This window comes from Phodopus roborovskii, unplaced genomic scaffold, assembly GCF_943737965.1.
Source record: "Phodopus roborovskii unplaced genomic scaffold, PHOROB, whole genome shotgun sequence".
Lineage (NCBI taxonomy): Eukaryota > Metazoa > Chordata > Mammalia > Rodentia > Cricetidae > Phodopus > Phodopus roborovskii.
Window position 1 is genome coordinate 20,504,402 of NW_026126447.1, and position 25,297 is coordinate 20,529,698.

The 25,297-nt window shown below is 38.2% G+C and overlaps 1 protein-coding gene across 1 annotated transcript in view; it reads left to right on the forward strand.

Annotated features, from left to right (window-relative positions):
- Positions 1-25,297, forward strand: part of Dennd4c (DENN domain containing 4C) — a 96,442-nt gene that overhangs the window by 15,961 nt on the left and 55,184 nt on the right. Inside the window, exons 3-9 of the mRNA XM_051188146.1 lie at positions 5,468-5,720; positions 7,321-7,390; positions 9,023-9,192; positions 18,076-18,314; positions 20,552-20,618; positions 21,766-21,824; positions 23,294-23,438. Coding sequence (XP_051044103.1) covers positions 5,468-5,720; positions 7,321-7,390; positions 9,023-9,192; positions 18,076-18,314; positions 20,552-20,618; positions 21,766-21,824; positions 23,294-23,438 — 1,003 coding nt within the window. The remainder of the gene's footprint in view (positions 1-5,467; positions 5,721-7,320; positions 7,391-9,022; positions 9,193-18,075; positions 18,315-20,551; positions 20,619-21,765; positions 21,825-23,293; positions 23,439-25,297) is intronic.

A 25,297-nucleotide genomic window follows, 5' to 3' on the forward strand; every position in this document is an offset into this window, starting at 1 on the left:
CATTTTTCTTTTTATCCATGCATCTGTTGAAGGGCAACTAGCCTTCTATCACTAATTGGCTGTTGTGAATAATGCTGTGATCAGCATGAGTATACAAGGTGTCACTGTTGTATGCTTACTTTGATTCTTTGGGGTGTATACCCGGGAATGGTCTAACTAGGTTATGTAGTAGTTCTGTTTTTAATTTTTTTGAGCAACTTCCATATTGAATTTTACAGTGGCAGGAATAATTTATATTCCCACAAACAGCTTAAGAGGATTCCTTTCCCCCTTATTCTTGTTATGTTTAGATTTTCTTGATTATAGTCATTCTTGCTGGAGTGAAATGGAAACTTGAAAAAAAAGATTATTACATTTTATTTGTCTTTGTGTTTGTGTGTTGGGGATGGTGGTGCCACAGTGTACATGCAGAGGTGAGAAGACAGCTTGTGTGAGTCATTTCTCCTCTTCCATGTAGATCCTAGGTATCAAACTTAGGCTTGGTGGCATGTACTGAGCCATTAACTGACCCTGGGTTAATTACACCAGGTATTTTCTTTGTTATACAGCTTTTAATTTCATGCAATTGTGATTGTCAGTTCTTGCTGTTATTTTTTAAGCTATTGGAGTCTTATTGAGAAAGTCATTGACAATGTGTGTTGTTTCCAAGTGGTTTCATTTAGTACTGTCAGTGTTTGAGATCTTATATTTAAAAATGTAATGTATTTTTATTGATTTTTGTACAGGGTAAGATAGGGATCTAGTTTCCCTCGTCTGTGTATGGTTTCACATTTTTACTGGCAGCATTTGTTGAAGATTTCTTTATTTCCCCCATGTGTGTTTTTGACATTTTTGTCAGGCATCAGGTAGTTGAAACTGCATGGCTTCATTTCTAGGTCCTGTATTTTTTTTCTTTCTTTCTTAAAGTTACTTATTTATTTTTATTTTTATGTGCATTGGTGTTTTGCCTGTGTAAGGATATCAGGTCCCCTGGAACTGGAGTTACAGACAGTTCTGAGCTGTCATGTGGGGGCTGGGATTTGAACCCTGGTCCTCTGGAAGCTCTGTCAGTGCTCCTAACTGCTGAGCCATCTCTCCAGGCCTCTAGGTCCTATATTCTCTTCCACTATTCTAGTATCTGCTTTTGTGTCCATTGTCTGGTTTTTACAGATAGTGCTTCCAGTGTTTTTCCCAGTGTAATGTTGGCTCTGGGTTTGTTATATAAAGAGTACCTGTTATTATTAATTCTTAGATTTTGCTAGTTATTATTTATTCTTAGATTTTACTATTATTGTTTTTTTCTTTCTTTTTCTTTTTTTCTTTTCTTTTCTTTTTTTTTTTTTTTTGGTGATAGTATCTTACTATGCTATTTTATCTGGCCTGAAACTTGTTATATAGACCAGGCTGACCAGGAATTTACAAAGATACATTCTCCTCTGCTTCAGGAGTGCTGGAATTTAAAGGCATGTTGTTACTGTGCCCAGCTTCTTCGGGGCTTTTATTATGAAGAGATGTTGAGTTTGGGCAAAGGCCTTTTTGTTTTTTAAACCCATTGTGATGATCATTTGATTTTGTCATTATGTTGATTTGCATATGTTGAACCATTCATTCCTTTCTGTAATGAAATCGTTGTTACTTTTGTGTGTATATATTTGTGCTTGCTCATGTGCTGCAGTGAGCCTGTTTGGTGGGGGGGGGTGTCACACAATATTCATGAGTTGGTTCTCCCCTTTCACCATGGATAACAGGGATCCAACCAATTTTACTTGATAGCTCAGGTTGTGAAACTCACTATGTGGCCCTGGATGGCCTTGAACTCATGATAGGTCTGCTTCTGACACTTAAAAGTGATTACAGGTGTACATTGCTGTGTCTTTCTTGTTCTTCCTTATCTAATACTAGGGTGTACTATTTATTTGAGATCTCTCTGACTCTGATTTTTAATTTTAACTTATCCATCCATCCATCCATCCAGTGCTGTGTATAAATGTGCATGTGTGGGTGGACCATATTAATGAATGTGAATGAACAAAGGAAAGGAAAGGACATGACTGCTTTGAGGTATCGTGTAGGGGGAAGTTGTTTTCTTATGTTTGTTTGTTTTTCCAAGACAGGATTTCTATGTGTTGCAGCTCAGTCTGCCCTGATCTAGCTCTGTAGACCACGCTGGCCTTGGACTCACAGAGATCTGTCTATCTCCCAAGTGCTGGGATTAAAGGCGTGTGCTATCACTGACAGACAAAGGGGGTGGTTTATTGTAGATAAAAGGGAGAGCAAAGCCAGAGGCAGGGACATCTGGGACAGTCCAGAGTGGATGTGACCAGGCTGAGTTGGGTTACGTAGGGAGCCAGGTGCAGCAGCCAAGAGGCCAAAGGTACAGAAAAGGGGGCAGGTAACCAAAATGTATGGATTATATAGAGAAGAGCCTCTAGGGGAAGGAAAGGGCAGTCCAGCCCCTGGGCTGCAGAGTTCAGGATAGAGGGTGGGGTGTGCTCTGATCCCTGTCCAGTAACTGGGAGAACCTGGCTGCCAGCTCCCCTTTGGTATGATAGTCACCTCAGCCTTTTTCGTCCTGGGTTTGAAACTTAACAATGTACATCTGGAGGTTAGAGAACAATTTGAGGGCATCATTTCTCACTTTCTCTCATGTGGGGTCTGGGGATCAAACTCGGGGCTTTAGCCATGACAGCAAGTGATTTTTACTCACTGAGCTATGCTGCTAGCCTTTCATTTTTATTTTATTTTTTATTTTTTTTATTATCTTCCTTTTAGAGCTACCTTTGCTGTATTCCAAAGGCTGGTAAATTGTGTTTATTACTCCCTATCCCCACCCCACTGGCCTAGAACACTTTATATAGGCCAAGCTGATCTCGAACTTCTAGTAATCCTCCTGTCTCAGCCTCCCAAGGATGGAATTACGGGTGTGTGAGGAATGCTGGCTTCTTGCTTGGGTACTGGGATCTGAACTCCAGTCCTAAGGATTGTGCAGGAAGCATTCATAGCCCCTGTGCTCTCCCTCCAGCCCTCATGTCTTAATGGTTGTGCGTTGGTAGCTTGTTCTGATAGTATGTAAGGACTTGATCTTTTCTGAATAATTTTGGCTTGAAGTCTGCTTTGTCAGATAGGAGTATAGGTGGTCCTGTTTGCTTTCAGATTCTCCTTTTTTTTTTTTTTTTTTGGAGTATTGCTTCATATCCTTTCACTCTCCATCTGTATGTTTTTGAATGTCTTGCATACAACAAACAGTTGAATCTTATTTTTAATCCACTCAGCCACTCTTCATATTTTATTGGAGAGTTAAGACTGTATAGTTGACTCTATAATGAGTTACATGCCAAGTTTCCTTTCTTCACCTTAGAAGCTTATGTTTATGTTGCTATACTGGGTTAATAATATTTGTGCATTAAAAAGCCGTTATTTATCTATTTTCATAATCTTTTCTAGTTTTTTGAGACAGGGTTTCTTTGTGTAGTCCTAGCTGTCCTAGAATTCACTTTGTAAACCAGAATGGCCTTGAACTCAGAGATCCACCTGCCTTTGTCTACCTACTGGAATTAAAGACATGCACCACCTCTGCCTGCCCTTCTATTTTCTTTTTTCTTTTTTTTTTTTTTTTTGCTTAATGTTTTATGAATGATAGAATAGTGGATTGTTTTAGTCTGCACAACTGCAGCCCCAGGGCATCTGATGCCCTCTTCTGGCTTCCAATGGTACTGAATGTGCATGGTGCGCAGACATATGCAGGCAAAGCACTCATACACATAAAAAAAAAAATAAGTAAGTAAATCAGAAAAAATGGGTAGACTTACAGCCCTACATTCCTACATGGCTGTGGTCCATAAGCTTCTGTGTATTTATTTTAGGTTTTAAATTTAGGTTTATCATTTTTTAAGTGTGTGTGTGTGTGTGTGTGTGTGTGTGTGTGTGTGTGTGTGTGTGTGTGTGTCTGGGAGTCTGCTTGCCTGTTGTGTCTGTCTGTCTCTCCTGTGCATGCAGGTGCCCAAGGGGGCTAGAAGAGCGTTGGAAATCCTGGAGCAGGGGTTTCAGGTGCTTGTGATCTGATGTAGATCCTGGGAACCTAAATTGGGTTCTCTGAAAGAGCAATACATGCTGTGAACCTCTGAGCCTCCTCTCTAGCCCCTCATTGTTGTTTCTCTTACTTAGTTGCTGATAGTGTCTTGATTTAAATTGCAAGGCCTTTATACTATGTGTTAATATTTAGTTGGCTTTTTAGGAGCTTTATATGTGAATGAAGTTGACATAATCATCTATTTACCGTTTTTTTTAAGTGTATTTGAAGAATTATATAGCTGTCACTATATTCCATTTTAGAACATTTTTATCTCCCCCCAAAGAAACCCTGTACCTAATTGGCAGCCTCTTGCTAATGTTCCTTACTCTTAGGAAGTTACCATTCTGCTTTCTGTCTCTAAACATTTGCCCCTTCTGGACATGCCATATAAATGAAGTTGTTCTAGCATGGTTTTCTATAGCTAGCTTCCTTCACTTCATGAGGGTGGGATTTTCCATATATTTCATTGTTTTAATTGCTGGACAGTCATCTCTTGAGGACTTTCATATTTTGTCTGAATTAGTGGCAATTTGATATTTTCCCTCCACATTTTGGCTACTATGAGCATTTGTGTTTTTATTTGTCTTGGCTGTATACCTAGAGTACAGTGTTTGCTACTATAGAAGTTTCGAAGACCCACCAGACTGTTTCCAGCCCCATAAATGCTGTGACTACAAAGTGTGTGCCACCATGTCCTGTGTGTATCAATTTAAAAAGTATGTTATTTTATGTGACTTGTAATTTTTTTCATTTTATATATATATATATATATATATATATATATTTTTTTTTTTTTTTTTTTGGAGACAGGCTCTTACTTTATAACCCTGGCCAAACTGGAATTCCTTGTTTGTCTGAGGCAGGTCTTAGACTTTGTTAGTCTTGTGCATCAATTGGGATACTTGGTACTTTTACTTACTCAGTGGTAGGTATCATTTGTGAGTGGATAGATTTGTGGTTTGCTTTCTCTCCCTGTCTGGCCTGGAACTTGCTGTGTAGACCAGGCTGACCTTGAACTCACAGAGATCCTCCTGCCTCTGCGCCCCTAGTGAGTGGGACTCACTTGGTCTAAGGACTTTTAAAGATAAAAGTTTGACAGGAATTGGGAAGGGTGTTTTCCTGAAACCACTAAATTGAATATTCCATAGAATTTCTAAAGCTTGACCTGAGGATGTCTGTGGTATTCCCATTTCTTAGGTTTCCTGTTATAAAAAATTGAGTTGCGCAGTACAGTTTTTGCTTCTTAAATTGTGTTCTAGATTTTGAAATATAACAGAGGTTTATAATTCTTAAAGTAGTAATTTTAGTTTTGGTTTTTGGTTGAAGTTTAGAGAGGAATAGTGATGACTAAAGTTTCGTTTTCTTATTTCAAGAAAACAACATTAACCTTTAATCCCTTTCTTCCCTGCCTTGCAGAGTACTATATGAAGGGAAAGAAAGGCTTATTCCAGGATGTGAAGTGATCCAAGCCACGCCCTATGGTCGCTGTGCCAATGTCAACAATAGTTCAACTACTTCCCAAAGAATCTTTATCACCTATCGCAGGGCTCCTCCAGCTCGGTCCCAGAATTCCTTGGCTGTAACTGACATCTGTGTTATTATAACGAGTAAAGGGGAAACCCCTCCTCACACTTTCTGCAAAGTTGATAAGAACTTAAACTGTGGCATGGTAAGAACAAAGTTGTTTTCTTTTCGAACATTGGTTTGGAAATAAGCCCAAAAGGTTTAATACGGGTTCTATAATTTATTTTCACAGCTCTGTGACTCTTGTTTATACTTTTATCTCTCTATTTTTTTAAATTGAAAAAGACTTGTGGAGCTGGGGATCAAGTGAGGGCCTGTGCATGCTAGTCTAGCTGTAGGTCCCTTATTATGGAGTACTAGCCTTGCCTTTATAATGTGCATGAATCATTATTTTTAATATTCTCATGGCACACAGGAAAAGTATAATTTAAGCTAGGGATTTTATATATGTCTGGGTATATTTTAATATTATCTCTTACATTAACATAGAGATTTATTAGCTTCTTGTTTTCAGTAGTAACTTTAAGGACAGTGTGGATAGATTGGATGGGAACTCTCTTTGTAGTTACTTATTTTAAGTATTGTGGTTTTACATGCTTACCTTTTGAAAGGGTTAGTAAAACTCAGACATGGCTGTAATCCCAGTATTCAGGAGTTCAAAGCTGACCTTGGCTGAAGAGGGTTTCCCCAGGCTGTTTGTTGTGGGTCACAAAGTCAGACCCTGCCTCATATAAGCACACAGAGTTATGGAGAAGGAAATTGGGCATGCACATTTGGTTTGTAGTTGTATATGACTGACGCTTATGATTTATCTTGAAGATAGGCAGAAATGCATGCATTCATAACTATTAGTGGAGATGATGGCAGCATAGTTTCCTGGGGAACCCAGTCTTTCCTACTTTGGGCTCCAATATTGGTTCCTCTTTGTGTGACTTCTTTTAAGAACTAGTAGTCTGTGAATGGTTACAAAACTGTAAGCTTTAGTCTGTATGTGAGTGCACACATGGAGGACAGAAGATCACTTTTGGGAATTGAGTCTCTTTCCAACATGAGAATCCCTAAGATTGAACTCAGGTTGTCTGGTTTAACAAACAACTATGCCTACTGGCCTCATGAACTCTTAACTTTTTGAAACTATCTTAAAAAACAAAAACAAAAAACCCGAAACACTTGTTTCTTTTCTTTTGTGTTGTCAACTGTATTTTTACTTTATTCCATGTCAGCTGTTTAACAGTGCTTTGCTTTTCTTTTGGGTGCTAGAATTGAAGCTATACTGAGCTACATTCCTTGCCTTATAAACATAGGTTTTCATTTTAAGATATTTATTATTGTTGAGACAGTGTCTCATATATCCCATCCCGGACTGGTCTGGAAATGGCTATGCAGGTGGCCTTGAATTCCCAGTCCTGTCTCCACCTCCCTAGTGCCAAGGTAACAGGCATGTACCACCATGCCTAATTTTATGTGGCACTGGGGATCATACCCGGGTTTCACAAATACCCCAACCCTAACCTATTAACTAAGATACCAAGCTCTTTTTGCTTGTTTTTAAAGGCAGGGTCTTTGTAACCCAGAGTGGCCCCAAGTTTACTACCCTCTGCTTCTTTATCCTGAATGCTGGGATTACAGGCAGGTATCTGGCTAACTAGGAGTTTTAAATGACTTGTCTGGATAAATAATCTCTAGATCATCAGTTCCTCCTTTTCATTTTTTGTTTTTGAAAACTCAATTTTTATCTTTTACAGTGGGGTTCCAGTGTATTTCTGTGTTATAAGAAGTCTGTGCCTGCTTCAAATGCAATAGCATATAAGGCTGGTAAGTGAATGACAAACTAGTGAATGCTAACATTGGGCTGGCTAGAAGAGACAAAATATGTCCTTTATGTGCTTTATGGAATTGATTTGTTAATTATATATAATTTTTAGCATGTGACGGCTGAAGTTTTCTTGGTGCATTATATAAGACTTACTAATACTGCCCTCTGTATGTTGTTAAATTTAAACTTTTGTCCAAGCAAGCATATGAGGCATAAACCTCCGAACTTTGGTCTATACTAATACATTTAATAATACAATGGAAATTTTGTTCTTTGATCTTTGTATTTGGAGAATCATAAAGGTGTCAAACTGTATCTTTACTTCTTATATTTCCTTCTCTTATCTTTGTGTGTCTGATTTGAACCACATGTTACTTGCCATGAAAGGTGGACTTGCTTCCTTTCTCTCTTGTTGCAAAGAATCAGCTATATGGAGGAGAGGAGGGCCTGAGAAACTTTTCTGCCATGAATGAAGTTTTTGGGAAATCTATCGCCACACTCTAACTGCACACTAAAGTGTCAAGGGCTGTAAAGATTTAAGTGTGACTTCTTCATCCCACTGGTATGGTGGGATAAAATCTGAAAACACAGGTATGCTCCAGTTGTAAATAGAAGATACTGGAATGCTTCTTTGTGAAGAGAAGCAGTGCCAATTACTTTTTGCTTATGCAGTTTTTGAAGGAAATTAGGCAAATCCATATCTGAAAACTCTTGATAGTCCTCATAAAACTATTCATGCTAATGAAATAAACCATTTACTTTATATAAAAACAAAAGCAACTAATAGGAAGTTCAGAATCATTTTAGAATATGATATTGCTGTAATATGTCTGTAACACATGATACTTGAAATCTCTTTTCTTTGGAAGGGAGAAGGTATCAAGAAATAATGCTCAAACCTGAAATATTTGCAGAAAGGTTATAAAAGTATTTAAAATCTAAATTTTAGATATTTATTATGAGACACATATTTTAGTGTAATAGAGAGTTTTGGAGACCGAATGACTAAAATCTTGCTTTCAAGTTTTTAGCTTGGAAGTGGGCTGTATATTGGTGACATTAGAGGCTAATTAATTGATGGTGTATAGCTCCTTTGTTCTGAAGAGCTCTGTTAGGGCTCTCAGGGATGCTGCCCGCCCCTCCTTCCTGGGACTCACATACTTACCCCGTCTTGAGTTCATGTTGAGTGCCTTTTACACTGTAGCTTTCAGCACTGATGTAGGGGCTGGGGTCACTTCTCTTGCCATGCATTTTTAAAATAACATCCCTTCTTTAAATTTTTTTCCAAAGACTAACTGAAATAATTGGTAAATTTTCCTTTTAACTTTCTTACCATTCTTCACAAGGTGTTGACATATTTAGTTAAAAAATGTGTTGATTGGTGATCAAGATTAGCTGACTTCAGTCCTTTTTTAGTATTCTTAATACATTTTCATGTTGTAATTAAATCTAAGTTGAGGAATAGCATATAAAGGATAAATTGGCTTATCTTAATTTCTGTTATAGCAAAAATTAATTTTGAAATTTCACACAAATATTTCTAAGAAATTTGATATTACAATGTATATGTATTACAATTTATGTAAAAGTGATTTTTTTTTAAAAAAAGAAATGTTATCTTTCTCTGAAAGGTTTGATTTTTCGCTATCCGGAAGAAGATTATGAGTCTTTTCCACTCTCAGAATCTGTGCCTCTCTTCTGTCTTCCTATGGGAGCCACTATTGAATGCTGGGATCCTCAAACCAAATATCCACTTCCTGTTTTCTCAACATTTGTTTTGACAGGTTCTTCAGCTGAAAAGGTATATTGTGTGCCTTTGTTGGTTAAGCCTGTTTTGTCTATATTTTAATGTTGTAAAGTGGTTAATTTATGCTTTAGATGAATGTTAGGATTATTGATAAAAGACATTGCATTTATACAGGAACACCCATTGTAAGATGTCAAAAGCAACCAGACTCGAAGTCTGTACAGCTCAGTTAACTTGAATACAGTTAGAATTGGCAGACTTTGGGGCTGGTTAATTTTAGTGTGTGACATTTTTTATTTATTTCCAAGTTTTTAAAAATAATAATTTATAAAATGTTTCAAAAGTCAACATGAAGCCTGTTTTTATATTACATGTTAATATCTCTGAATCTTATGTATCAAAATAAAGTGTTTTAAGAGAGGTACCCCCCAATCGCAGGTTCAAAATGAGATCATGGTAACGATTGAAAGACATAGGTACCTTGGAAAGAATCAGGATTATGTTAAACAACTGGATGAGAGCTTCAAGGCATTGAAATGGTTGAAGAAAAATATTAAAGCCATTATGAATTAAATAAGTAATTTAGCTGGGTGTGGTGGCACGTGCCTCTTATGCCAGCACTTGGGAAGCAGAGAGGCAGGCTGAGAGAGATCTGTTGAGTTTGAGGCCAGCCTGGTCTACAGAGCAAGTTCCAGGATAGCCAGAACTACATAGAGAGATCCTGCCTCAAAACAAACAAACAAAATTAACAAACAAAAAGAAAAAAAGCCAGATGACTAGAAACTAGAAATATGATCTTTAAAATTAAAAGTTATAAATAAATACAATTAAAATTCGATAACTTTGATTTTTTTTTCTTTTTTTTTGAGACAGGGTATCTATGTAGCTTAGGCCAACCTTATTTACCTGAATCTTCTTGCTTCATTCCTTTGTGTTGAATTATAGGCATGTTCCACCATGTCCAGCATTCAGTGAATGGTTTCAGCATACATAAGTAAATATCCAAAGGGAGAATTAATGAAGAGAAAGGTAGATATTCTAAAATATAACACAGGAAAGGATAAAACATGAAAAACTTAAAATTTAGCAGATAGCTTGGCATGGTAGCACATACCTTTAACTTCAGTACTTGGGAGGCAGGTGGATTGCTGAATTTGAGGTGAGTCTGGTTCTAGTCCTGAGGGCTACCCAGTGAGACCCTCTTTTAAACAAAGATACAAACAAAAAGCACATACAATAATATAACATAAAAGGTTCAATAAATACATCCCAAAAGGGTAGACTAGCAAAGACAGAAGACCGTGTTTTTAGTGCCCAGCACTTACTTGAATGCTGGGGATCTGAGCTCAGTGCCTTATACAGCCCTTATTCACTTTTGATAATAACGGCTTGTGGTGTCTGTCTAGATAGAGATGTTGCCAAGTCACCTGGAAATAGGAATTGAGTTCTGGGAAGAGGCCAGACAGAAGTAAAGATTAGTGCTCTGCAAGTCAGATGGTTATAGCTCAAACAGAGACTGAAATTTTCTAAGTAGAGTTAGACAAGAAGCTTGAGAAATGGCAGTATTTAAATGATGGGCAGAATTGGATTTAGTGTGGGAAAGAAAGAAGTCAGCAAAATCAAGAGAAGTGTTTCCTGTCAAACACAACCAAAGGATTAAATATTTTATCAACTGTATTATTTTGTTACAGAGAGAAAAAAGGAATTAAACACTAAAAGTATTTCAACTAGATTATTATTGGTAATCTTTTTGTTTTGTTTTGGTTTTGTTTTTTTGAGACAGGGTTTTTCTGTGTAGCTTTGGAGCCTGTCTTGGAACTTGTTCTATAGACCAGGCTGGCCTTGAACTTAAAGAGATCTGCCTGGCTCTGTCTCCTGAGTGCTGGGATCAAAGGTGTAAGCCACCACTGTGAGGCTATTATTGATAAATTTGATTAGGATTGTTGTAATGGATTGAGGTGAAAAATAGTTACCTAACATAGAACAAGGTTCTTAACCTGCTGCAGGTGCTTCACTGGGAGGCTAAGGAATAGCAGATAATTCAGGCCACATAGGGACCCATAACTTCAAATACCTGGAGAGAAAAGGAAAATAAAGAGAGTTTAGATGTGAGCCTGGTGGTGGTGGTGACACACACCTGTAGTCTTAGCACTTGGGGATATGGGGTAAGGCAGGCAGATGTCTGAGAGTTAAGGCCAGGCTGGTCTACAAAGCAAGTCCAGGACAGCCAAGACTGTTACACAGATAAACTCTGTCTCAAAAAACAAAAACAAAACAAAACAAAAATGAAGAAGAAAACAAAACAACAACAAAATAGTTTAGATGTGACTGACAAACAGGTAGGGATTAGACCATGTGAAATTCAACTGTAGTTGTGTAATAAGTATGGTTTTTCCGCCTGCCGCCGCTGGTCTTGTCCCGCTGCCGTGCCAGCCCCAAATAATACACAGAGACTCTGTATTAGATATTATACTGTTGGCCGGTTACTACTTTCTTATCGGTTAGCTCTATCTTAATTATTAACCCATTTCTGCTGATCTATGTATTTCTCTTACTGGGGAGCCGGCGGCATACTGCTTTCTCCAGACTCTCCATCTTGACTCCTCCTTACTACTTCCTATTTCCTCCTTGTCTCCTAGTCCCTCCTATCTTCCTTTCCTATTGGCCAACAGTGCTTTATTATTAACCAGTATGAGAAACATACAGAATGACCTCTCCCATCATCATTCGCCTTGAGTTGTATTCACACCACCAGACAAGCAACCAGCCACATACTAAAAAACACAGATTCTACCTCAGGCTTAAGGACTGAAAAATGTTCTTAGAGGACTGGCCAGACAGTCCTAGCAGGTAAAGGCACTAGCTCCCCCCCCCCCAAGGCCCATATAAGGTAGATGGAGAGAACTGACTCCACAGAGATGTCCCCTAATCTCTTGTCCTAGCATTTGGAAAACTAGCATCTCAAGTGTGAAGCCAGCCAGGGCTCATGAGACCCAACAGACAAAACACCCAACAATTTAAGAGAGTGGAGGAAACAACTGACAAGAAGGGAGAAAATATTTGCAAAATACGTATCTTAAAAGGTTTTTATTTTTCCTGATGGGGACTGAACTTGGACCTTTGCATGGTAGGCAAAAAGTGTTCTGTTTTATATCCATATATCTAGAGTATGTAAAGATACTAACAACAAATTCTTGGTCATCCCAATTTAAAAATGGACCAAAGGACTTTGGCTTAATTTGGTGGTTTTTTTTTTTTTTTTGTTATTGTTGTTGTTTGTTTGTTTGTTGGTTTGGTTTTGGTTTGTTTGTTTTGAACGGGGTTTCTCTAACAGCCCTGGCTGTTCTGGAACTCTCTGTGGACCATCTGCTTGTCTCTGCCTCCTGAGTGTTGGAATTAAAGGAGTACACAGTTGCTGTGATAAACACCATGACCAATAGCATCTAGTGGAGGAAAGGGTTTATTTATTTCATTTTACACTTCTAAGTCATAGTCCATCATAGAGGGGAGTCAGGGCAGGAACTGAACCAGAAGAGACCATGGAGAAAAATGGTTTACTGTCTCACCAGCTCATTTTCAGCTACTTTTTAAAATAGCCCAGGCTTACTTTTATAGGGATGGTACTGCCCACAGTGGGCAGGGCCCTGAGACATGAATTTGCAATGAAGAAAATGCCTCATAGACATGGTCATAGGCCAATATGGTAATAGTTCTTCAATTGATGTTCCAGACCTCTTAGTTGTGTCAAGTTGGTAACCAAGATTAGTTATCACAGACTTAGTGTTCTGTTGCTGTAAAGAGACACCATGGCCATGGCAACTCTCATAAAAGAAAGCATTTAATTGGGGCTGACTTAAAGTTTTAGAGGTTTAGTATATTATCATCATGTGGGGGAGCATGGTGGCATGCAGACAGACATGGTAATGGAGAAGTAACTGAGAGTTCTATATCCTGATCCTCAGGCTACAGAAGAATGACACTTGCCTGGCTTGGGCTTTTGAAACTTCAAAGCCAATTCCCAGTGACACACTTCTTCAATAAGGCAACACCTCCTAATCTTAATCCATTCCCTGATGACTAAGCATTCAGAACTATGAGCCTATAGGACTGTTCTTGTTTAAACCTCTATACAGACTTAAATACACATCTCTCTAAAGACATGTAAATGGCCAGTAAGCTTGTAAGAGATGCTCGGCTTCATGCAGTTTGAAGACACAAAGTTGTGGTAAAGTAGCATTTTACATCTATTAAGTTGTCTGTTGTAACAGCGAAAATCAGTATTGTTGAGGATATAGAGAAAATAGAAACCTTGAACCCCGCTTCTGTGGACAGAAGGATTGGCAGCTCCTTTGAAAGGAAAACAGAATTAATTACTTGATGAAGTAGTTTCATTCTATGGTCTATATGCACAGAATGGAACCTAGGGCTCAGAAAGAAGTTGGATGCCAGTATTATTACAGTATTATCAGAAAGCCCAAGTGTCCACTTATGAGTGAAAGAAAAGTAGAATTTGGTGTTTATATACAATAGAATACTACTCAGCTTTAAAAAAAAGGTAAAACTGCCGGGCAGTGGTGGTGCTCACCTTTAATCCCAGCACTTGGGAGGCAGAGGCAGACAGACCTCTGTGAGTTCAAGACTAGCCTGGTCTACAAGAGGTAGTTCCAGGGTAGCCTCCAAAGTAACAGAGAAACCTTGTCCTGAAAAAAACAAAACAAAAACAAAAACAAAAAAACTAAACTAAAGCTGGGCAGTTATTGCGGTAAATAAGGATCAGGATAAACAAATAGGCCGAATAGATGTTTATTCAGGGAGAAATAACTTACAACCTAGACAGATGGACACCAGGAAATTCACGCCAAGTCACGTCCGAGTCACGCCAGAAAGAGAGAGCGCCTTCCTGGCCCCCTCCGACCTCCTTCCTCAGGTCACCTCCGCCCATCGCTCCACCCCCCAATGGGCGTGGTCAGTGCTACAGAAGGACTATCTCCTACAATTCCCCTTTTAGTCTAAAGAAAAGATTTAGGCTTAATACAAAACTATATACAAAACAGTGAATAACAAGTGTGCTCTAAGAAAAGGAAAATCGAGAACAAAATGACCTACATATCTAGTCCTAGGGTGAGGGCATAATGGAGTTTACAATAGAGTTGTCCTAAGCTGGAAAACGTAAGTCTAGTACCTAATATATCTAACTAGGAAGAGAGAATAATAGTTGTGATAGTTTAATCTTCAACCTCATCAAGACCTGAGAAGGAAAATAACAATACTAGAGTAGACAGGAAATGCGGATGGACAACTTCCAAAAGGTGCAGCAAGGACAGAAACAGCAAGCCACCTGAACAGTCACCCTAGGTCTCACAGCGACGTTGGTACACCCAGATTTGGCTAAGGTCAAGAGAACTTGACAGACCACAACAACAGCAGGGAAATAGAATGGCTGTCTTACCCTGACTTGGCAAGGTCAAGCAGTCTTCTATATTTGTCTCCTGCAAGCACATAGGACTGCATGTCCAAATCAGTGGTCAAGGTGGGGGCAATTCTATGCCCAACAGGCCATTAGCTGAGGCGAGATTGAACTCCGGCAGGAGCAACAACAGTGTCCAACATATTTTTGGGAAAGTGCACGGTGCTGTCAGGAGCAACAGTGTCTCATGTCAATGGAGTACTAATATTAAAACATTTAAATGCCATGTTCTGCATGTCTATGAAGTGATTGAAGATTAAGCATCTATATCTGACTAATCTCATAGGTACAGGAAATGTGAGTGAAGATAATCTGTAATACTCGGGAACTTAGCTAAAAAGACTGATTAAAACTTTCCTGAGTAAAGCAGGAACAAATACTTAAACAATATAACTATTTACATATACCTACATGTAAATCCCTAAAATAGAGGTAGAGTATAAGTGTCAAGACAAGAGGTAGAACTATAAAGGGCAGCAAGATAAATATCCCAAATTGTATCAATATACAAAATGTCTTGAATACAGGAAAAGTATACATACATAGAATATGGTAAAAAATAATGTGCATAAAATATTATAAGTGGAAACATTTAACACAATATAACAAAATATGAACTTAATTTTACATAGCTTACCACATAAGAATACACAACAATGTAAGCTGTAAAATACTATCTCATTCTTACTCAAATTCTCAAGAAAATAGGCTAATCTACCTATATCCCATCTAAACCATACCTTTACCAACCATTCCCTATTCCTGTCTAAAAGATAAACCCGAGTGTAAGCATCACCCAATCCCAAATAACTAAAACCAACCCAAAGACGATGACTATTATCCCAAAATTCCAAGGGTAGGGAAAGGGGGCGTAGTCATATTAAGATTACTTTCTGCTGAAATGGGACAATGATTGCTCCAATGGATCTTGTAGGAGGAAAATTTTTAGCAACCAAATTTTTCAACAGAACTGGCTGTGACATATGTAGTTAATCACTGTGTGGCAGAAAATTTTTGACTGTAGTTCTATTTGAAACTGGCCAGGGTGTAATAAAAAGGTGCACCATTATAGTTAGCTAGTTATGAGTTGTCTCGAGCAAAACAGTCTCAAACCGGTTTTAGGGTGATGTTTGTAGTTCCGATGCATCAGGTTGAGTCAAGTGGAAATGATGATGTGGGGCCCCATCTTTTTTTCGGAAAGTTTAAAGACTGCTGTTAGGAATCGTTATTATTCCTTGTGGAAAAGTTACACATCAATATTAAAGTAAAATTTTCAAGTTTTAAGGTATGTATTAGGGAAAGACAACAATAAGCATTAAAAGTATGTGAGAAAATTAGGATTTTAGAGAGAAAATTGTATAAGATATGAGTCCCCAGATTTTGTTTTTTTCTGCCTTACACCAATTGGCTTCTTGATTTAAGGCAGAAACCATGAATTTAATCTTAACAACATGTTTGAATTTAGAGAAGGAAAGCCAAATCCAACTCCAAAGTCAGCATTGGTTTACAAAATTTGGGACTTCAGGAATACTAGATAGTAGAGAGAAATAGATTTTTATATACCCGCCTGGGGGCAAAACCCAGGTAAATCCCACTTCTGACACCAGATATTGCGGTAAATAAGGATCAGGATAAACAAATAGGCCGAATAGATGTTTATTCAGGGAGAAATAACTTACAACCTAGACAGATGAACACCAGGAAATTCAACCCGATCCTCTCCTGTCCGAGTCAAGCCAGAAAGAGAGAGCGCCTTCCTGGCCCCCTCCGACCTCCTTCCTCAGGTCACCTCCGCCCATCGCTCCACCCCCCAATGGGCGTGGTCAGTGCTACAGAAGGACTATCTCCTACAGGCAGTGGTAGCACATGCCTTTAATTCCAGCACTCAGGAGGCAGAGACAGGTGGATCTCTGTGAGTTTGAGGTCAGCCTGATCTATTGAGCAAGTTCCATGACAGGCTCCAAAGCTATACAGAGAAGCCCCATCTTGAAAAACCAAAAAAAAAAAAAAAAAAAAAAACAACCAAACAAAAAAATCACATAAATAAAAAAGACAAAACTCAAATACATCCAGTAACATGGATGAACTTTGAAAACTTGCTAAGTAAAATAAGCAAGACACAAAAAGAATAAACACTGATTCAACATATAGTAGGTATCATTACATTAGAACAGGCAATTTCATTGAGACAGAGTAGAATAGAAGCTAACAATAATTTGGATTAGAGGTGGGAGAAATGGGAAGTTATTGTTTAAGGGGTATAGATCTTCTCTTTCATGATTGAAAAAGTGGATAGGGGTGATGGTTACACGTGATTGTAATGAATAGTGCTACTGAATTGTATACTTAATAATGGTTAAGATGTCCAGAGATGGGTGTCCCATACCTTTAATCCCAACATTCAGTTGGCAGAAACAGATGAATCTCTGTGAGTTCAAGGCCAACCTAATCTACATAGGAAGCTTCAGAGCAGGCAGGGTTACACAGGAAGACCTTATCTTAAGAGAAAAATAATCATGTGGACCCAGAAGATGGCTTGGTGCATAAAGTGCTTGCCATGTAGGTATGAGGACCCAAATTTGAATCCCTAGAATCTATGTAAAAGTCAGATAAGGTAGCTTGTGTCACTAACTCTAGTGTTCAGTGGCAGGATGGGAGGTAGAGACAGGAGAGTCCCTGAAGCTCATAGGCCAGCTAGCTGGGCACATCCAGTGGCAAACAACAGAGACCTTGTCAAGTGGGTGTGGATTGATATGTGTGCACATGCACCTTCTCATAAATATATATACAAAAAAACGACAAATGTGGTCAGTTTTATGTTTCTGTATATCCCATGTTCTAAAAAAAATTGTCATACAAGCAAGTATGAGTTGAGTGAGGTCATTAGAGTACTCTATAGAGTAAGGAGCAGATAAAAGTGAGTGTAACAAGTTAAAAAAAGTCCCTCCTCTTTTTAAATGCATGTGAGAATGTAGGAACACATGTGTGCACATGTTTGTAAAGGTCAGAGGACAACTCTCAGGAGTTAGTTCTCTCCTACTATGGAATCTGCGATTTGTACTCAGATGTCAGAAATGCTTTGCTGCTAAGCCACCCCAGTTACATGAAGTTGCCCTTTCTTCTTTTCTCTCCCTCCCTTCCCTTCCTCCCTCCTTTCCTATTCTTTTTTTCTTTTGGTAAAAAATATATGCTTAAATATATATTCACAGTTTGTATGGGGATCTAGATGGATTTGCATCAAAATCTGGTTGAGTTTGGCATGAGATACTGATTTATTTGGTATGTAATCCCAGAAAATAATTTGTTTAAAGGGAAAAAGAGCATTGGACATTAAGATGTACTAGTAGAGAGTTTGTCTAGGATGCTTGAGGTTTGGAGTTTAATCTCCAGCATGAAATATAAAAAGTAAAATATATAGAAAAAGAGGAATTTTCAAAAACAATCTCAAATCTTTCAACAATTCTTTTTAGGTTTATGGAGCTGCCATCCAATTTTATGAACCTTACCCTCGAGAACGTCTAACAGAGAAACAACTTATGCAGCTGGGCCTGTTGACCCCTGTGGAGAGAAAAGTGGTCTCCAAACCTATCAATTCAAACAAGTGCATTTGTTTGCTTTCGCACTGGCCTTTTTTTGATGCTTTTAAGAAATTTCTTATGTTTATCTACAAAGTTTCTGTGTCTGGACCACATCCTCTTCCCATTGAAAAGTATGTATAATGATGAGGTGTCATGTCTAAAAATAGACATGTAATGCTCATTTCATTGTGTCTGACTTAGCGGCAGAGTTGAAAGGGAAGGAGAATGATAGTCACCCTGTTTTCTCTTGTTCCTTCTTCACCTGAGTCATTGTCATGAACTTGAAACTGAAGTCTTGGTAAACATGGCCTTATGGCTGTTTTGAGAATGCAGGTGAGGAAATAACTTGTATAGATGTGTATGCTCCTATTCCTTCTTCAGAAACCAAGACAATGAATGTGCACATGTGCTTCGTGTAAGTGGCCAGTAAAAGGCTTAGGTATAATGAATGTTCATCTCTAAACTAATATGGAAATTAGAAAGGTAAATCAACTGAGGTTAACTGTGATTTTGGTTTTAGCGAGAGGCAGGATGTCCTATAATTCTCTTTGTCATAGAAATGTTTTATAGTCAAGAAAAATGGATGTGGAGCCATGAATAAAGTCTGTGTTTTTTTCAGATAGACAGGGTTCCCCTTGTAGCCCAGATTGCCTGCAAACTCCTGAGCCTTTTGTTTCTGAATTCAGGGACTTTATAGATGTACACAGCCTCCATCCTGTCATTTTTAATTTTATTTAGTAAGGCTGGAGGATGGCTCAGCAGGTAAGAGCACTTGTTCTTACAGAAGACTTGGGTTTGATTTCCAGCACCCTCATGAGAGCTCACAGCTGTCGACAAACTCTAGATCCAGAATATCTAGTACCATCTTCTGACGTCCACATGTCGTGTACACACATATACAGAATACTCCTAGACATAAATAAATCAAAATAAATGAATAAATGAAAACTTACTGTACACATACCATCAAGGCACACTAGTAGAGGTCAGAGGATAACTTGTAGATGACAATTCTCTCCTTCTACCATGTGGGCTCTGGGTGATCAGACTCAAGTTGTTAGGCTTGGTAGCAGACACCTTTACCTGCTGAGCCATCCCTCTGGCTCCAACCCTATTGTTTATAAACTGTTCTGGTTTCTAGTGGGACATGGCTATTGTTTATTATTGTATATAATAATAGACTTTAGTAACAAAGCAAGAAGGGTCAAGAACTTTGTGTAAAGTCATCAAAATATCAAAATTCTGTATAAAAAATAGGGCTTCCACCTTCCCAGAATGCAAGTTGGTTTATAGTTTTACATTTAACTTTTGGTTGTCAGATTAATTAGATTGAGGTAAAATTTAACTGGCGACAAGTTAGCATGAAGATTCTATGATTTGTGCAATAGACTCAAGAGGTCAATGATGTGATTGATCATTGTTCTTCTGTTAAGGTAAATTCTACATTTTGTCTCTCCTAAGATCATAAAACTCTGGAGAAACTTTGTTTCTAAGTAGAAAAACAGCATTTAGGTGGTTTGTCTAAAGTTCTAGTAATAAGTCTAGGTTTAAATTCCTTATTTATACTTCCTTATATTGTCACTGATAACTGGAGCTATGAAAATAATTTTTTGTTTGTTTGTTTGTTTTCGAGACAGGGTTTCTCTGTGTAGCCCTGGCCATCCTAGAACTTGGTCTGTAGACTAGACTGGCCTTGAACTCAGAGGTCTGCCTTCCTTTGCCTCCTAAGTGCTTGGATTAAAGAAGTGCACCACCACCACCGGGCACAAATATCTTAAAAAAAAAAGAAAAAAAGATGTATTTTTATTTGTGTATGTGCATGTACATACATGTGGTACACACATGTATGTACGTACCACATGTATGTGGTTGCCTGTGGAAGAAGCCAGAAGATGGGCATTGGACCTCCTGAAACTGGAGTTACAGGTGGTTGTGAGCCATCAGATGACTATGAACTGAACTTGGACTCTCTGAAGAGTGTAGTTGTTCTTAGCTGCTGAGCAATCTCTGCAGTCCCCAAATTGACTTCTTTACTTTATGAGAGCTACTTTTATGTTATTGTTTTCTTGATGAAAATAGTGGTTTGGTTTGGTTTTATTAGACATGGTCTCACTCTGCAGTGCAAACTGGACTAGAACTAACTATGTACCCCAGGGTAGTTTTCTACTTGAAGTAATCCTCATGCTTTTAAACACCTTTTAAAAACCAGAATTACAAGAATGCACATGCTAGGCCAAAGTTTGTTTCTTTAGCTCAGTTTTAAATCTGTTTTCCATTGGGATGATATATAGTGGAATGAAAGGTTTGCTAAAATCTATGTTACATTTAAGGAAAGTAATTATGGTATTCATTTCACGATCTTTTCTAGGCACATCTCACATTTTATGCAAAACATCCCCTTTCCTTCACCACAAAGACCACGAATCCTTGTACAGGTAATGAGAAAAGAGTCTTCATGTTAGTTTGTGACAAGTTCTTTTTTTGAGACGAAGTAGTATGTGTGTATGAAGTTCTGGCTCTCCCATTATTTAGTAATCGGTTTTTAGACCCCAGTAAATAGAATTGGAGTGAGTATATGACTTGAGATTTTTCATGGCATTGTAAGTTACATGTTTTCGTTGGTCCATGTATGGCCTTTGCATAACTAAATTTAATAATATAAATGCCAGAATTATGTTATGGTCATGTTCTTACTTTAGAGTAACTGGTAATATTTAGTATTTTAATATTTAAATACTGAGTACTTAAAATTATTTGGGGGTAACAATTAAAAGAATTTAAACAGTGCTTTCAGACTGTGCTGGACAATCTCTTCTTTCTTAGGCCTAGGTAGTGACAGGCCTTGGTAGGTACGCTGCTTGTGATACTATGTAGGGGCAATAAAAGCAAGATTCCACAAACTTACTGCTTGGCTATGGGAATGAGATTAAGTTGCTGTGAAAGTTGCTAACTATTTAGGTTTCTGCATTTACTGTCTCTTCCTGAATCAGAGCATTTTACAAACTGACACTGAATAGCACTAGTCTAATGAAGCAATCCATTTAATATTTCTTCTGAGATATCATCTACAGTCTATTGTAGGATTAAGTCAGACACTGTTGGTTTTGAATGCATTTCAGTTCATCAAGTATTAATTGGTACTAAACAACTACAAATTGAATGAATAAGTTTGAGGTTCCTATAAAAAATTATTCTACCAGATGGTGGTGGTGCATATCTTTAATCCCAGCACTTGGGAGGTATAGGCAAGCAGATCTCTGTGAATTTGAGGCCAGCCTGGTCTACAGAGTGAGTTAACAGGACAGCCAGGGCTGTTACACAGGGCAACCATGTCTCAAAAAACAAAACAAAAACCATTCCAAATTTTTATCTACCCATATTTAACCCATTAACTAGGTCAAAACTCAGCCAGCAATTTTAAGAGCTAGCAAAACTATCTCTGAATAATTACAGCTATCATCTACATCAGTGTGCTTAAAATTATATATCTTTCTGCATAGTAAGCAATTTTCTGTTTTGCCCTTACCTAAATATTGAGACTATAAAATTGATTTGACTAATTTATCTTTTTGTTTGTTTAAGCTATCAGTCCATGATGCATTAATATTATCACAGCCAGTTTCCACGCCTTTACCGTTAAGGTAATTAATGATGGTTTGCTTATTTGCTTGCTTTGTTTGCTTGCTCGCTTGTTTGTTATAGATGGAACCCAGGACCTTATTTATGTATGTCTGGCCTTAAAAGCCACACCTTCATGCCATTTGATAGTGTATTAAATGCTATATTTATTTGCTTAAAACAGAATACTTTAAAATACTTTCCTGAGGCTAGAGAGATGGCTCAGGTATTAAGAGCACTGTCTGTTCTTCTGGAGTCCTGAGTTCAATTCCTAACAACCAGTTGGTGGCTCATAACAGTCTGTAATAGGATATGATTCCCTCTTCTGGCATGTAGGCATACATACAGAGCACTCATGCAGAGCATGCATAAAATATAAATAAATAAATAAATTTAAAAGGCATGTGCCATACTCTGCTTGGTGCCAGGGAGCAAAAAATAAAATAAAATACTTTCCTGAGTTAGATATGGTGGCATAAGCTTGTAATCCTGGCATCTTAGAAGACTGAGGCAGGAGGATTGCAAGTTTAAGGTCAATCTGGGCAACTTAGACCTGTCTTAAAATAAAGGACTATGGACACCTGTATAGCTCGATGGTAGAGCACTTGCTTGGTTTACACAAGCCCTGAGTTCAAGCTCTAATAAAGAAAAAAAGAAGAAAGGTTAGAGTAGTTTAGAGGCAGGATGAGAAACTAGGTAAGGAGAGAGAATCCCTTAGTATTACCATCCTCGATACCTGGGAGGGTGGTATAGCTCTTGAGAGAATTGCAAAGCTGGGGAAATGACTCAGTAGGTGAAATACTTGCCATGCAAGTCTGAGGGTCTGAATTTTGGCCTATAAAACCCATGTGGAAAGCATGTGTGGAGTAGTACATGCTAGTAAAGCAAAGACAAGTGGGATTCTGGAAGCTCACTGGCCAGCCAGGTAGCCCATTTGGTGAAGTTCTGAGCCAAGGATAGACCCTTTCATAAACAAAAGATAGAAGGTGCTGAGGACCAACACCTGAGGCTATTTTCTGACCACCACATGCATGCCCATATGCTGCATGTGCACAGCTGCATGTACACTTGTTCCTCAAACCTGGAATTACAGGATCTGATACATAAGTGCTTCCTTCTTAATCTCCCTTCCCAGTTTGTAAGTCAGTGTTCATGGTGAATTGGTGTCTTCTGCATCACTAATCCAGGCTACCATCTTGGTTTCCCCAGTAATGCCCAAGCCTTTTTTTCTCGGCAGCTACACTGTGTCTCTCTTGAGACTCACCCTCTGCATTCCTCTTCCCAGCATTCTCCTAGTCTGGTTGCCCCGCCTATTTTTCCTACCTGCCTACAACCAGCCTGTCCATTGTCTGGAACAGCTTTGTTCGTCAACCAATAAGAGAAGGCATACAGAAGGAAATCCCCATCATTAGATTATTAACCTGTTTAGTGAGTAAATCTTGATTATATTTTAGCAAAGTAGTTTACAGCATCTTCTTTTTCTGTTTTCTAGTGGAGCCAACTTTAGTACATTGCTGATGAATCTGGGTCCTGAGAACTGTGCAACATTGTTGCTGCTGGTTTTACTTGAGAGTAAGATTCTGCTACATTCTCTTAGGCCGGCTGTCCTGACTGGGGTAGCTGAAGCTGTTGTTGCTGTAAGTATAGACTTCTTTTAGAACAAAATTACTACTAGATGATATGTAACCTTCTTTAAAGAAAACAACTTTCAAATTCCAATCTAGTCAGTTTAATATGATATATAAAGAAAACAAAAGTGACTTGTGTTTGAGGAGGAAGAAAGTCAGTTTCTAATTTTTTATATTTTAGTCTTCTCCAGAGAGTAAATACTTATTTACTACATAACAATAAAGCTTGTAAGTGGAGGCTGGTGGTATCTCATTGTAGTGCTGTGTTTCATGGAAAGACACGAATAAAGGTCTCATCATCCTGATAGGGAAACAAGAAAAGGCTAAAATAATGAACCCACCAAAGTCCATCTTGGAAAACCAGTCTGTTTTTTGGGACTGCTCACAGGAATATGGGTAAGAGGTTATTCACAGGAGCAGGGACAACTCAAATGTAGTCTAAATGACAACTCATGGATGCTGGAATTCTAGCCATCTTGCAGGACTTGCAGGCACTGCAATAGACCAGAGTCTCTTCTAGATTACTGAACTGGAGCTATTGTTTACTGTTCCTATACTAGGAGAGGGGCCTTGTGGGTCTGAGTCAGGTTTCCCAGGCCTGTTAATCTCTTGATTCTTTGCTGCTCAAAGATGGATTGTTTTAATTAGAAGAAAGTTGCTACACAATATCATAGCACTTGGGAGACTAAGACAGAAATATATATAAAATGTTAAGATCTTGCCATAAATAAATAAATAAATAAATGATAAAGCATAATAAAACAAAACACCAAAGAAACTAGTTGATTTTATTTTAAATTATGTATATTAATTTCATGGTTAATTTCTCATTTTAACTTTTCCCTATATGGCTTTATTGTGACTAGGATAATATTACATGTTTAGCTCTTGGGTGCAGCACAAATAAAGTCAAGTTTTACTTAAAACACTGTCATGCTTTCTTACTGCATTTAGAAATCAGATTGTGCTGAATGTTTTGTTGCTGTGTGTGGTGTGCATGTGTGTTCATGAAATGCCAGGCCTGTTAGGTTGGTGCTGGGATCTGAACTCCAGATTTCATGATTATACAGCAAGTGCTCTTTAACTGCTGAGCTATCTTTAGCCCTTGTTTATTTTACTATTTTTAAATTTATTTTGTGTGGTGTGTGTGTGTGTATGTGTATGTGTATGTGTGTGTTTGTGTGTGAGTGTATCTGGACACAAGAGTACAGGTGCCTGGGGAGGCCAAAAGAGGGCATTGGATCCCTTAGACCCAATCTCAGGATGTCTGAAAGGGTGTAGCTGCTCTTAAATGCCAAGCCATCCCTCCCACCCCATGTTTTGCTTTTTTTTAAAAGACAGGCTCATACTCAGCTGAAGTTTACCTGGAACTTACCAGGTTGGTGGTCTTAACTTTAGCAGTTCTCTTGCCTTAGCCTCCTTTGTTGGGATTAGAGATGGGAACTGCCATGTCCAGTTACCCCGCTTTCTTGTTTTATTCCTTATGTTTGTGTTTTAGGTAGTTGTCTTTTTCACAGTGAGGCTCACATTGTACTAGTATAACCTGCTCTGAACTCTAACCATGTTCATGAGGGTTTTCTTCTTTTTCCATAGTATTACTCACTTTTTAATAGAGTATATACTTTATTATGTCTTCTGTTTATTTTCTACCTCTTCCTGTCAGAATAGATGCCAACAGACTGGGCAGATCTGGCCTGCCAGTTCATGTCTACCAGTTGTGTGAGTGAAAAGTTTTATTGAAACATAGGCTACTTATTGACTTATTATCTGTTATTGTTTTCTTGTACAACAGCAGAGTTAAGTAATTGTTACAAAGGCTGCGAGGCCTCAAGTACTGTGCATTTTATAGAAAAAAGTTGAGTAATATT